The following is a 12,571-nucleotide window of genomic DNA, read 5'->3' on the forward strand; positions in this document are numbered from 1 at the left end:
TATGACACACCAAATCATCACAGGTGCAGCCAATTGGTTTCAGAAGTCATGTCATTATTTAAATTGCGCTGTGTTTTTGGGGACATGTGTGCAGTTAAGGTGTTTCAATTGATGGTAGTAAAAATGCACCTATATCTGGAAGGTCCAACTGCTAGTGGGTCAGTATCCTGATAAAAACTACACAATGAAGTCAAAAGAAAATCCAAGCCTTTCTGCAAAAAAGTTATTGAAAAGCACAAGTCAGGTGGTTGATACAAGAAAATTTCTATGTCACTGAGCACCCCTTGGAGTACAGTTAAGTCAATCATCAAGAAATGAAAAGAAAATAGCACGGCTGTAAATCTACCCAGAGCAGGCCATCTTCAATAACTGAGTGACCGTGCAACAAGAGGACTAGTGAGGGAGGCCACCAAGTGACCTATGAGAACTCTGGAGGAGTTACAAACTTCAGTGGCTGAGATGGGAGAGACTGCGCATACAACAACTGTTGCCTAGGTGCTTCACCAGTCTCAGCTTTATGAGTGTGGCAGAGAAGGCTACTGTTGAAAAATACTCACATGAAATCTCAGCTAGGGTTTGCCAGAAGGCATATGGGAGGCGCTGAAGTCAGCCAGAAGAAGGTTCTATAGTCTGATGAAACTAAAATTGAGCTGTTTGGTCATCAGACTAAATGCTATATTTGGCATAAGCCAAGCACCGTAAATCATCAAAAACACACCATCCCTGCCATGAAGCATGGCAGTGGCTGCATCATGGTGTGTGGATGCTTCACTGCAGCAGGCCCTGGAAGGCTTGTGAAGGTAGAGGGTAAAATGAATGCAGCAAAGTACAGGGAAATCTGAGAGGAAAACCTGATGCAGTCTGCAAGAGAACTGCAACTTAGGAGAAGATTTGTTTTCCAGCAAGATAATGACCCTAGGCATAAAGCCAAAGCTACACGGGAATGGCTTAAAAACAACGTTAATTTCCTGGAGGGCGAAGTCAAAATCCAGATCTCAATCCAATTGAGAATTTAGGGCTGGTCTTGAAAAGGACTGTTCACTCATGCTCCCCATGCAATCTGATGGAGCTTGAGGGAAAAATTGCAGTGTTCATATGTGTAAAACTGATAGAGACCTATCCACACAGACTCAAGGCTGTAATTGCTGCCAAAGGCACATCTACTAAATACTGTTTACTACTAAATACTGTAGAGATCTGTTTCACTTTGACACAAAAGAGTCTTTTTCTGTTGATCAGTTTTTAAAAGCCGAAGGAAACCCAATGTGATTCAATCTTATAAAACAACAAAACATGAACACTTCCAAGGGGGCGAATATTTTTTATAGGCACTGTAAGTGATTCTAGACCTACACACTTCCTGGTCCAATATGGTTACATTTTCGATGATTTTAAGTTCCCTGGCCCCCACCGCTTTATTTTCACCATGGATGTCCAGTCCCTATATACATCCATCCCCCATCAGGAAGGTCTCAAAGCTCTGCGCTTCTTTTTGGATTCCAGACCTAATCAGTTCCCCTCTACCACCACTCTGCTCCGTCTAGCGGAATTAGTCCTTACTCTTAATAATTTCTCCTTTGGCTCCTCCCACTTCCTCCAAACTAAAGGTGTAGCTATGGGCACCCGTATGGGTCCTAGCTATCCCTGTCTTTTTGTTGGGTTTGTGGAACAATCTATGTTCCGTGCCTATTCTGGTATCTGTCCCCCACTTTTCCTTCGCTACATCGACGACTGCATTGGCGCTGCTTCCTGCACACATGCAGAACTCGTTGACTTTATTAACTTTACCTCCAACTTTCACCCTGCCCTCAAGTTTACCTGGTCCATTTCCGACACCTCCCTCCCCTTTCTAGGTCTTTCTGTCTCTGTCTCTGGAGACAGCTTATCCACTGATGTCTACTATAAGCCTACTGACTCTCACAGCTATCTGGACTATTCCTCTTCTCACCCTGTCTCTTGCAAAAACGCCATCCCCTTCTCGCAATTCCTCTGTCTCCGCCGCATCTGCTCTCAGGATGAGGCTTTTCATTCTAGGACGAGGGAGATGTCTTCCTTTTTTAAAGAAAAGGGCTTCCCTTCCTCCACTATCAACTCTGCTCTTAAACGCATCTCCCCCATTTCACGTACATCTGCTCTCACTCCATCCTCCCGCCACCCCACTAGGAATAGGGTTCCCCTGGTCCTCACCTACCACCCCACCAGCCTCCAGGTCCAACATATTATTCTCCGTAACTTCCGCCACCTCCAACGGGATCCCACCACTAAGCACATCTTTCCCTCCCCCCCTCTCTCTGCATTCCGCAGGGATCGCTCCCTACACAACTCCCTTGTCCATTCGTCCCCCCCATCCCTCCCCACTGATCTCCCTCCTGGCACTTATCCGTGTAAGCGGAACAAGTGCTACACATGCCCTTACACTTCCTCCCTTACCACCATTCAGGGCCCCAAACAGTCCTTCCAGGTGAGGCAACACTTCACCTGTGAGTTGACTGGGGTGATATACTGCGTCCGGTGCTCCCGATGTGGCCTTTTATATATTGGCGAGACCCGACGCAGACTGGGAGACCGCTTTGCTGAACATCTATGCTCTGTCTGCCAGAGAAAGCAGGATCTCCCAGTGGCCACACATTTTAATTCCACATCCCATTCCCATTCTGACATGTCTATCCACGGCCTCCTCTACTGTAAAGATGAAGCCACACTCAGGTTGGAGGAACAAGACCTTATATTCCGTCTGGGTAGCCTCCAACCTGATGGCATGAACATCGACTTCTCTAACTTCTGCTAAGGCCCCACCTCCCCCTCGTACCCCATCTGTTACTTATTTTTATACACACATTCTTTCTCTCACTCTCCTTTTTCTCCCTCTGTCCCTCTGAATATACCCCTTGCCCATCCTCTGGGTCCTCCCCCGCTTGTCTTTCTTCCCGGACCTCCTGTCCCATGATCCTCTCGTATCCCTTTTGCCTATCACCTGTCCAGCTCTTGGCTCCATCCCTCCCCCTCCTGTCTTCTCCTATCATTTTGGATCTCCCCCTCCCCCTCCAACTTTCAAATCCCTTACTCACTCTTCCTTCAGTTAGTCCTGACGAAAGGTCTCGGCCTGAAACGTCGACTGCACCTCTTCCTGCAGATGCTGCCTGGCCTGCTGCGTTCACCAGCAACTTTAATGTGTGTTGCTTGAATTTCCAGCATCTGCAGAATTCCTGTTGTTATGGTTACATTATCATTTGTTTTGCCCAGTCAGTTTCTGTGAATATTGGAAAACCATATCTCCCTGCACACTGAAGTTAGATTTAATGTAAGATCCAGCCTAAAACGACCATAAAATGAAATGAACTTATTATATCAGGGTTAGTTTGGAAACACATATTGATTAATGAATATTAACATTAGTTACTCATAACTGATATGATAATAAACTAAACCTTTAATAGTGTTCGTCAAATGAAATGTTTGAAGATGGTGTTTAGCTGTTCTGGAACAGGGTTTCTTTGCTAACAGTTGTATGTGAAGCAGACGATTGGTTCTCTATTCACTATTGTCTCTTATCATTAGATTACGTAGACCTTGCATCAGGACCCACAACCAACGGAAAAAGTGGGGTGGAGAGGGTGTGTTTAAGTGTGAATTGCAGTAAATGCAGACACATGAAGCCAGAGACATCTCCTGGTTATTGAGAGATCTGAAGAAGTGAAAACTCAGCAACAATGGTACTCTCTGGCCCCAACAAACAGGTTATAGAAGAACTGGGCCACCACATAAAGGCAAATGCAGAATCTTGGGGTGCAGATGCTTTAGCCAGGTAATTTTCTTAGATTCACAGTATAATTATTGCATTTTCATCTATTGTTTGTAATCATTAACATTTCTTTGCATTTCAGTTGAAAAGGGATATAACTAATAAGTGTACAAAGACATTCTTTGAATAGAATTGAAGTTTTTCCAAAATACTGTAATGTGATTGCTATTCTGAAGAATAACGGAATTTAATTCTTGGTGAGATGTGGTGTACATTGTGTCTGCAAATAATTTCTGCCTTCATTTTCCATGTTTGTGAAAGTTGTTTGAGATCCACCCTCAAGCTAAGACATACTTCGCGAAATTCAATGGCTACAAAGCCTCTGACCAGCCTGTCAGAAGACATGGTCACATTGTCATGGAAGCTGTGGCGGAGGCTGCCCATAATGTGGACAACCTGAGTAAACACCTGGTAAAGCTTGCCAGGAAACATGATGAAGAACTTCTTGTGGATCCTCATAACTTTCAGGTATGTAACTCTTTTAGAGATTCTTCCTCATGGTCATTGCGCAAACTTTGTTATTGTAATTAGATCAGCAACTCTGAACTTTCTACTTCATTTAGTTGAAGTTTCAGCGGTCCAGAAGTGTATTCTTGTTCAGTTTGATTGTGAATATGTTTTCCAGCTGCACTATAAATAGGAAAGCAGTGAAAGTACAAACAAGCAACACTAGTTTAATGGGAAAAATCATCTGTTGACAATACTAAAACTGCCTTATGTTATTTATTTTTCATTTTTCCAGCTGTTTGCTGATTGTATCGCGATTACACTGGCCGTTCACACGCCTGCGTTCTCCCTTGCAGCCCACTGTGCAGTCGACAAATTCCTTGAGTTGCTCACACATGAATTGAGCTCCAAGTATCGTTAAAGACACAATCAACAAACTACAGTGAATGACTGGAAAATTATCATTTAATTCCACATTTTGTCATTGATTAATTGCCATATTTGTTAAACTGAGCTAAATAAACATTCACTTTTATGAATGCCTTATCATTTGCTGTGGCTGATTATTAAACATGTTTTTCAGAAAAATACCGGTCAGAGATGTCTATTGGCAAAAACACAAACAATACTGCAGAGTCTGTTTACCTCTATCACTAGATAACAACAAAGAGGAGAAAGAACTTGGACATAAGAGCATTGAGCCAACAAATGTCTGTTTGTATGGCAGTTACTTTTCGTCCCACTGTAAATGAATCAAGCTCACAGCAGAGATTTCTGAAAAGCAAGACATCTGAAATAGGAGATTGAAATCTCTCCATATCACTTTCAAACATTCAGCAACACATCATTAGTCACTACTCACAGCAAGCTTTACACTTAAAATATAGATAAATAGAGTTGTAGAGTTATACAGTATGGAAACAGGCCATTCAGCCCAACTCATCCATGCTTGCCCATGTCAATCTAATCTAGTCCTATTAGCTGTTGTTTGGCCCATTTTCATCAAAACCTTCTCTATCTGTGGAAATGTTCAAATGTCTCTTCCACATTGTAATTATACCTGTATCTACAGCCTCCTCTCCCAGCTCATTTCATATACCCACACTCTGTGAAAAAAAATCCATGTACTCGTTTTTAAAATCAGTTTCCCACTCACCATAAATTGTTTTGTTTTAGGCTCCCCTACACTCAGATAAAGACTATGCCCCATTTATGCCCCTCACGATCTTATACACCTCTGTCAAGCCAACCCTTAGCCTTCTACACTCCAGGGAATATGTGAAGGCTAATTCAGGTTCTCCTTAAAACTTAATCCCTGAAAAGGTATTTTGTTTTCCAAATCAGAGTTACCAATGTGTCTTTAAATATTCAATCACATAATTATGAAGGTTCAATGTCCAATGATAAACAGGGACGAAATCATCATTATTATTTCTTTTAAAACCATTATGGAAAGAGGAATTCATTTTTCCAATCGGAATACAGAAGTTGGACCATTCAGTTTGTTTCAGTAACTCCACAATTTCCTGCAATATATTTTCTAGAAGTCCATTCTGAGATGCAAGTTTTCCTTCTGTGATAAGAGCAGCTTGATAATAGTATCTTGGGGATATAAACTTCGGCTGCAAATGCCTCCACTTTAGTATGTTGATATGCCACTGAATATCATTGAAATTTTCTCTCAATTCACCAGATTTCATACCTTTTGCCACAGTAAATACTGATGAGAAATACACATTTAAAACTTTACCCTTCGTTCGTAACTCCACACAAAGATTACCACATTGATCATAAAGGGGAAATACACTCTACTTTATAAAGAAGTGACATGGGTTGGAATCATTGTGGATAGAGCTACGGAACCACAAGGGGAAAAAGACTTGGATGGACGTTATATACAGATCACCAAACAGTAGGAAGAATGTGGTAGAAGTTACACGGGAGATAGAAAATGTATGCCGAATGGACAATGTTACAATGATATGGCCCAAGTGCAGAGTGAGAGACACTGACGCGGGTCAATAGTTCACAGACTTTAATGTGAACAGTGTTAAAGGCAAAAGAAAAACAATAAACGTTAGGCCAAACAGGGCCGTTAACTAAAACTCTCAAATGGAAAACAAAGCTTACACTGCGGCTGAAAAGAACAACTAAATATAAAACGAATACCGCTAGTCTTCAGAGTCAGTTGACTGGACAGTCCAATTTCCCAGGCAAGGCCGAATGCAAACAGGCAGCGAAACATTGATGTGTTCCAAGTCTCGACAAATACTGCGACAGAATGAATGGAGTTAAATACTATCACCATGAAATAATTAGCTGACAAGTGCATATTCACGAGCGCAATTGCCGAATTTGCTGCGCTGCCGAATCTGTGGTTGTGACTGTTTCAGCATTGCAAAAGGAATTACAGAGACTTGAGAGAAGAGTTAGCCAAAGATGATTGGAAAAGAACACTGGCAGAGATGACGGTAGAGCAGCAATGGCTGGAATTTCTGGAAGCAATTCAGAAGGTGCATGATATACATATTCCAAAAAGAAAGAAGTACTCTAAAGGCAAGATGTCACAACCATGGCTAACAAGAGAAGTCAAAGCCAAATAAAAGCCAAAGGAAAGGCATATAATAGAACAGAAATTAGTGCAAAGCTTTTAAAAACAAAAAAAGCAGGCAACTAACAAAGTCAGTAAGAAGGAAAAGGTGGAATATGAAAGTAAGCTAGCCAATTATATTGAGGAAGATACCTAATTTCTTCATACGCATAAAGTCTAAAGGATAGGCAAGAGTGTATATCAGACTGCTGGGAAACAATGCTGGAATGGTAGTAATGGGGACAAGGAAATGGCAGATGAACTGAATAAATATTTTGCACCATTCTTCACTGTGGAAAACACCAGCAGTATGGTGGAAGTTCCATAGTGTCAGTGGTCAGAAGTGTGTGAAGTTGCCATTACTATGGAGAAGGTTCTTGGGAAACTGAAAGCTCTGAAGATAGATAAGTCACCTGGACCAGATGGTGTACATTCTTGGGTACTGAAAAATGTGACTGAAGTAATTGTGGAGACATTAGTAATGATGTTTCAAGAATCACTAGATTCTGGAATGGATCCGGAAGACTGGAAAAATGCAGATGTCACTCCTCTCTTCAAGAAGGGAGAGAAACACAAGAAAAGAAATTATAGGCCATTTTATTCCGACAGTGGCTGGGAAGATGTTAGAGCCAATTGTTGAGAATATGGTTTTGGGGTACCTGGAGGCACATGATAAAACAGGCTGTAGTTTTCTCAAGGGAAACTAATGTCTGACAAACCTGTTGGAATTCTTTGAAGAAATAACTGACAGGATAGACAAAGAAGAATTGGTTGATGTTGTGTACTTGGAATTTCAGAAGGCCTTTGACAAGGTGCTACACATGAGGCTGCTGAGCAAGTTTAGAGCCCTTGGTATTCCAGGAAAGATTCTAGCATGGATAAAGCAGTGACTGATGGGCATGAGGCAAAGAGTGGGAATAAAGGGAGCCTTTTCTGGTTGGCTGCTGGTGACTAGTGGTGTTCACAAAGGTCTCTGTTGGGACCAATTATTTTTATGATTTATGTAAATAACTTGGATGATGAAATAGACAACTTTGTTGGATGATACAAAGCTAGTTGGAGAAGCAGGCAGTTTTGAAGAAATAGAAAGGTAACAGAAGGATTTAGGCATATTAAGGAAATTTTCTCAATGGAGAGAAAATTCAAAAAACTGAGGCGCAAAGGGACTTGGGTCTTTCTGCAGGATTCCCTAAAGGTTAATTTGCAGGTTGAGTCTGTGGTGAGGAAAGGCAAATGTGATGTTTGCATTAATTTCAAGAGAACTAGAATATAAAAGCAAAGGTGTAATGTTGAGGCTTTATAAAGCTCTATAGTGAGGCTTTACTTGGAGTGTTGTGAGCAGTTTTGGGCCCACTATCTTAGAAAGGATGTGCTGACACCAGAGAAGGTTCAAAGGAGGTTTATAAAAATGATTCCAGGATTGACTGGCTTGTCATATGCAGAGTGTTTGATGGCTCTGGGCCTGTACTCACTGGAATTCAGAAGAATGAGAGGTGACCTAATTGAAACCTATCGAATGCTGAAAGGCCTCAAAAGAGTCGATGTGGAGAGGTGGATGTTTCCTATGGTGGGAAAGTCTAGGACCAGATGGCACAGCCTCAGAATAGAGGAGCATATTTTAGAACAGAGATAAGGAAGCATTTATTTAGCCAGAGAGTGATGAAACTGTGGAATTCGTTGTCAGAGGTGGCTGTGCAGGTCAAATCTTTATGTATACTTAAGGCAGAGGTTGATAGGTCCTTGATTGGTCTGGGCATAAAAGGATACAGGTAACCTCTGGCAGCCCTCCACACTATCCACAACACCCTCAACCTTTGTGTTATCAACAAATTTACTAACACATCCCTCCACTTCCTAATTATATTATGCCTCTCCAAATATTGATAAATCCTGCCTTTCAGGATCTTCTCCATCAACTTACCAACCACTGAAGTAAGACTCACTGGTCTATAATTTCCTGGGCTATCTCCACCCACTTTCTTGAACAAGGGAACCCTCTGCAACCTTCCAATCCGCTGCAACCTATCTCGTCCCCATCGATGATGCAAGGATCATTGCCAAAGGCTCAGCAATCACCTCCCTCTCCTCCCACAGTAGTCTGGGGGTACATCTCGTCCGGTCCCGGAGACTTATCCAACATGATGCTCTCCTAAAGCTCCTGCACATCCTCTTTCTTAATGACTATATGCTCAAGTTTTTCCATCTGCTGTAAGTCATCCCTACAATCGCCAAGGTCCTTTTCTGTAGTGAATACTGAAGCAAAATACCTCTGCTACCTCCTTCGGTTCCATACACACTTTTCCACTGTAACACTTGATTGGTCCTATTCTCTTACATCTTATCCTCTTGCTTTTCACATACTTGAAGAATGCCCTGGGGTTTTCCTTAATCTTGCATGCCAAGGCCTTCTCACGGCCCCTTCTGGCTCTCCCAATTTTATTCTTAAGCTCCTTCCTGCTACCCTTATAATTTTCTAGATCTCTATCATTACCTGGTATTTGAACCTTTCGTAAGCTTTTCTTTCCTTCTTGACTAGATTTTCAACTGCTTTTGTACACCATGGTTCCTGTATGCTTCCATTCTTCCCTTGTCTCATTGGAACATATCTGTGCTGAACATCACACACGTATCACCTGAGCATTTGCCACATTTCTGCCGTACACTTTCCTGAAAACATCTGTTCCCAATTTATGCTTCCAAGTTCCTGCCTGATAGTTTCATATTTCCCCTTACTTCAATTAAACACTTTCCTAACTTGCCTGTTCCTATCCTTCTCCAAAGCTATGGTAAAGGAGAAAGAATTGTGATCACTATCTCCAAAATGCTCTCCCACTGAGAGATCTGACACCTGACCCGGTTCATTTCCCAATACCAGATCAAGCACAGCCTGTCCTCTTGTAGGCTTATCTACATACTGTGTCAGTAAACCTTACTAATCACACATAACAAACTCCACCCCATCTAAACCCCTACCTCTAGGGAGATGCTAGTCAATATGGGGAAATTAAAATCCCCCATCACGACAATATACCATACATTTTCCCTGGAATATCCACTCTAGGTATTTCTGTGATGTTCCTCCTAATCAATATCACATCACACCCTTCTCTCTTATTTCCACCTTGGTCATGCTGGAAACATTGTTATCTTGCAACATTGAGCTGCCAGTCCTGCCCATCCCTCAACCAGAATATTAATATGGGAGAAGAGTCAAGTAGTTCGCAAGGTTCCTCTGTCCTGGGCCTGGCTCCCAAGTTGTTCTCAGGTGTAGCCACATTCTTGGTGTATCTCTCTGCTCCAGCGATGAGGTATTTGGAGCTTCCATTGGCATTTCTTTTGCTCGGGATTTTTACTGGATGTGGCTGATAGCCCCATGCCCATCCCTCCTCCTTTCTCAGCTGAGCTTTTGACTGTCCATGGCAGAGTTAGTATCTATCAGCCTGGGCCTTAAACACACCCAACGACTTGGACTCTGCAGCTATGTTAGCAAAAGATTCCACAGCATCACCACCCTCTGGCTGAAGAAATTCCTCCTCAGATCATTTAAAGGGGCAAACCTTTATTCTGAGGGCATGTCCTTGGATCCTAGCGTCTCATAATAATGGAAACTCCATCCACTCTATCCAGGCCTTTCATTATCCAATAGGTTTCATTGAGATATCCCGTCACACTTCTGAAATCCATTGTGTACAGGAAGAGGAACATCAAACACTCCTCATATATTAAGCTTTTCATTCCGGTGATTATTCTTGTGTCTGGACCATCTCCGAGTTAACATGCCTATCCTTAGAGACAGAACCCAAAATTGATCACAATATTGCTTCAGCAAGATCAATAAACTCACTCTCAACTCCATGTTGACAAATACAGTACTCCATAAAGTTCTAAGGCACCTTAGAGACTTATGCACAGTATTGCATGACTTATAAAGCATTATATATCTGCTATTATATCCCCAGAATGAATGCTAATATTGCATTTAGCTTCTTTACCATTGACTCAGAATCAGAATCAGGTTTATTATCAACAGCATATGATGTGAAATTTGTTAACTTAGCAGCAGCAGTTCAATGCAATACATAATCTACCAGAGAGAAAAAAACATAATAATAATAAATAAATCAATACATATATTGAATAATTTTTTTTTAAAACATGCTAAAACAGAAATATTGTATATTTTTTAAAAAGTGAGCTAGCATCCAAAGCTTCAATGTCCATTTAAGAATCGGATGGCAGAGGGAAAGAAGCTATTCCTGAATCAATGAGTGTGTGCCTTCAGGCTTCTGTACCTCCTACCTGATGGCAACAGTGAGAAAAGGGCATGCCCTGGGTGCTGGGAGTCCTTAATATTGGATGCTGCCTTTCTGAGATGCTCCCTAGAGGTCAACCTGCAAGTTAACCATGAGGGAATTCTGAATTAGGACTCCCAATAACTTTACACCTCTGCTGTCTGAATTTTCTCCTTTGTTCTTCCTACCAGTGAGTATAACGCCACACTCACTATGCTGTATTCCATCTGCCTCTCCTTTGCCCACTCTCCCAACCTGTCCAGGTCAATCTGCAGACTCCCTGCCTCTGGCATATTGCCTGTTCCTCAAACATAGCCACAATGTTGTCAGTTACTTCATCCAGATCATTATTTTATAAAGAGAAAAGCTTCAAATCCAACACTAACCCCTTTGGAATTCCAAAAGTCACAAGCAGCCAACCTGGAAACTACCTCTTTGTCTCTCCAGTCTCTAACTTTTGGCAATCAACCACTTTTCTATCTATACTAGTACTTTATCACTTATCTAGTTTAGCACTCTTGTGTGCCAGACCTTGTGAAAGGCTTTTTGAAAATCCAAGCATATGATATCCACTCACTGTCTCTTGTTTCTGGTATGGATACAATATCACAATCCCACATGCAATACCATGCCCTGAGATCATCTGTCTGTCAGTCTTCTTGCAGTTTAGGTGATTAGACCTACCTAGCTCCTTGTCCTGGCCTGCTGACTGCATTTGTTCACTTTAACCTCCCTGTTATCTCAGTTTTTCTCACTGATAGCAAAACTACTTTTGGACCTGTATCTTGCTCAACTTGTTCAAACATATCCAAGTAACTCTAGCTGTTATCCCCACAAGGATATCGGAAGCCTTATGGCATCGTGTCCTTCTTGTACAGGTGACTTCTGTGCTGGAAGATATCCCAACACTCCAAGATATACCTCGGACCTGCACCAGTTCATCAGCCACACATTCATCAACCCTAACCTCCTATTCCCATGTTCACTAGGACACAGCACATGGAGCTACACAGAGATTATAATGCTAGTGCTCCCACTTTTTAACCTTCTACCCATCTCTCTCAATTCCCTGTGCAGTATCTCATCCTTTTGATTCATCTACAGACCCAGTCACTCTATACAGTCTATCAGGAGCTGCAACTGAACACACCTCTCACGGGTAGAATCTTCAGGAGCCATGGAAGCTTCCCTAACCATCTGTCAGTACATCTAGTTGAACTTTTGTCTTTTTGTGTGTTTTCCCCCTAGCCATCAGTCTGTGGTTTTTGACTTGCCATGTGCTCTTGTTTGTTTTCATGCCCCAAGTGCTCCTGTCCCCTCCCCTGCTCTACTCCGCCTCTTACCTATTTCTCACTATTACCTGTTTTGCTGCCACCTGTGTCTCATTGTGCTCCACCTATCACCTGTCTCTCTGTTTATTGCTCAGTGTAATTTAGTCCT

General features: G+C 42.0%; 1 protein-coding gene across 1 annotated transcript; it reads left to right on the top strand.

Moving 5' to 3' along the window:
• Positions 1-3,710: 3,710 nt before the first annotated feature.
• On the top strand, positions 3,711-4,670 carry LOC134351327 (hemoglobin subunit alpha-like). Its single transcript, XM_063057403.1, has 3 exons — positions 3,711-3,805; positions 4,063-4,270; positions 4,545-4,670. The coding sequence occupies exons 1-3, from the start codon at positions 3,711-3,713 to the stop codon at positions 4,668-4,670; spliced, it is 429 nt and encodes a 142-aa protein (XP_062913473.1).
• The last annotated feature ends 7,901 nt before the right edge of the window (positions 4,671-12,571 follow it).

The sequence above is a fragment of the Mobula hypostoma genome, chromosome 9, assembly GCF_963921235.1.
Source record: "Mobula hypostoma chromosome 9, sMobHyp1.1, whole genome shotgun sequence".
Lineage (NCBI taxonomy): Eukaryota > Metazoa > Chordata > Chondrichthyes > Myliobatiformes > Myliobatidae > Mobula > Mobula hypostoma.

Coding starts and splice junctions, on each gene's coding strand:
- LOC134351327 (XM_063057403.1), top strand. CDS start 3,711: ATGGTACTCTCTGGCCCCAACAAACAGGTTATAGAAGAACTGGGCCAC. Junction 3,806..4,062: donor GGTGCAGATGCTTTAGCCAG/GTAATTTTCTTA, acceptor ATGTTTGTGAAA/GTTGTTTGAGATCCACCCTC. Junction 4,271..4,544: donor TGGATCCTCATAACTTTCAG/GTATGTAACTCT, acceptor TCATTTTTCCAG/CTGTTTGCTGATTGTATCGC.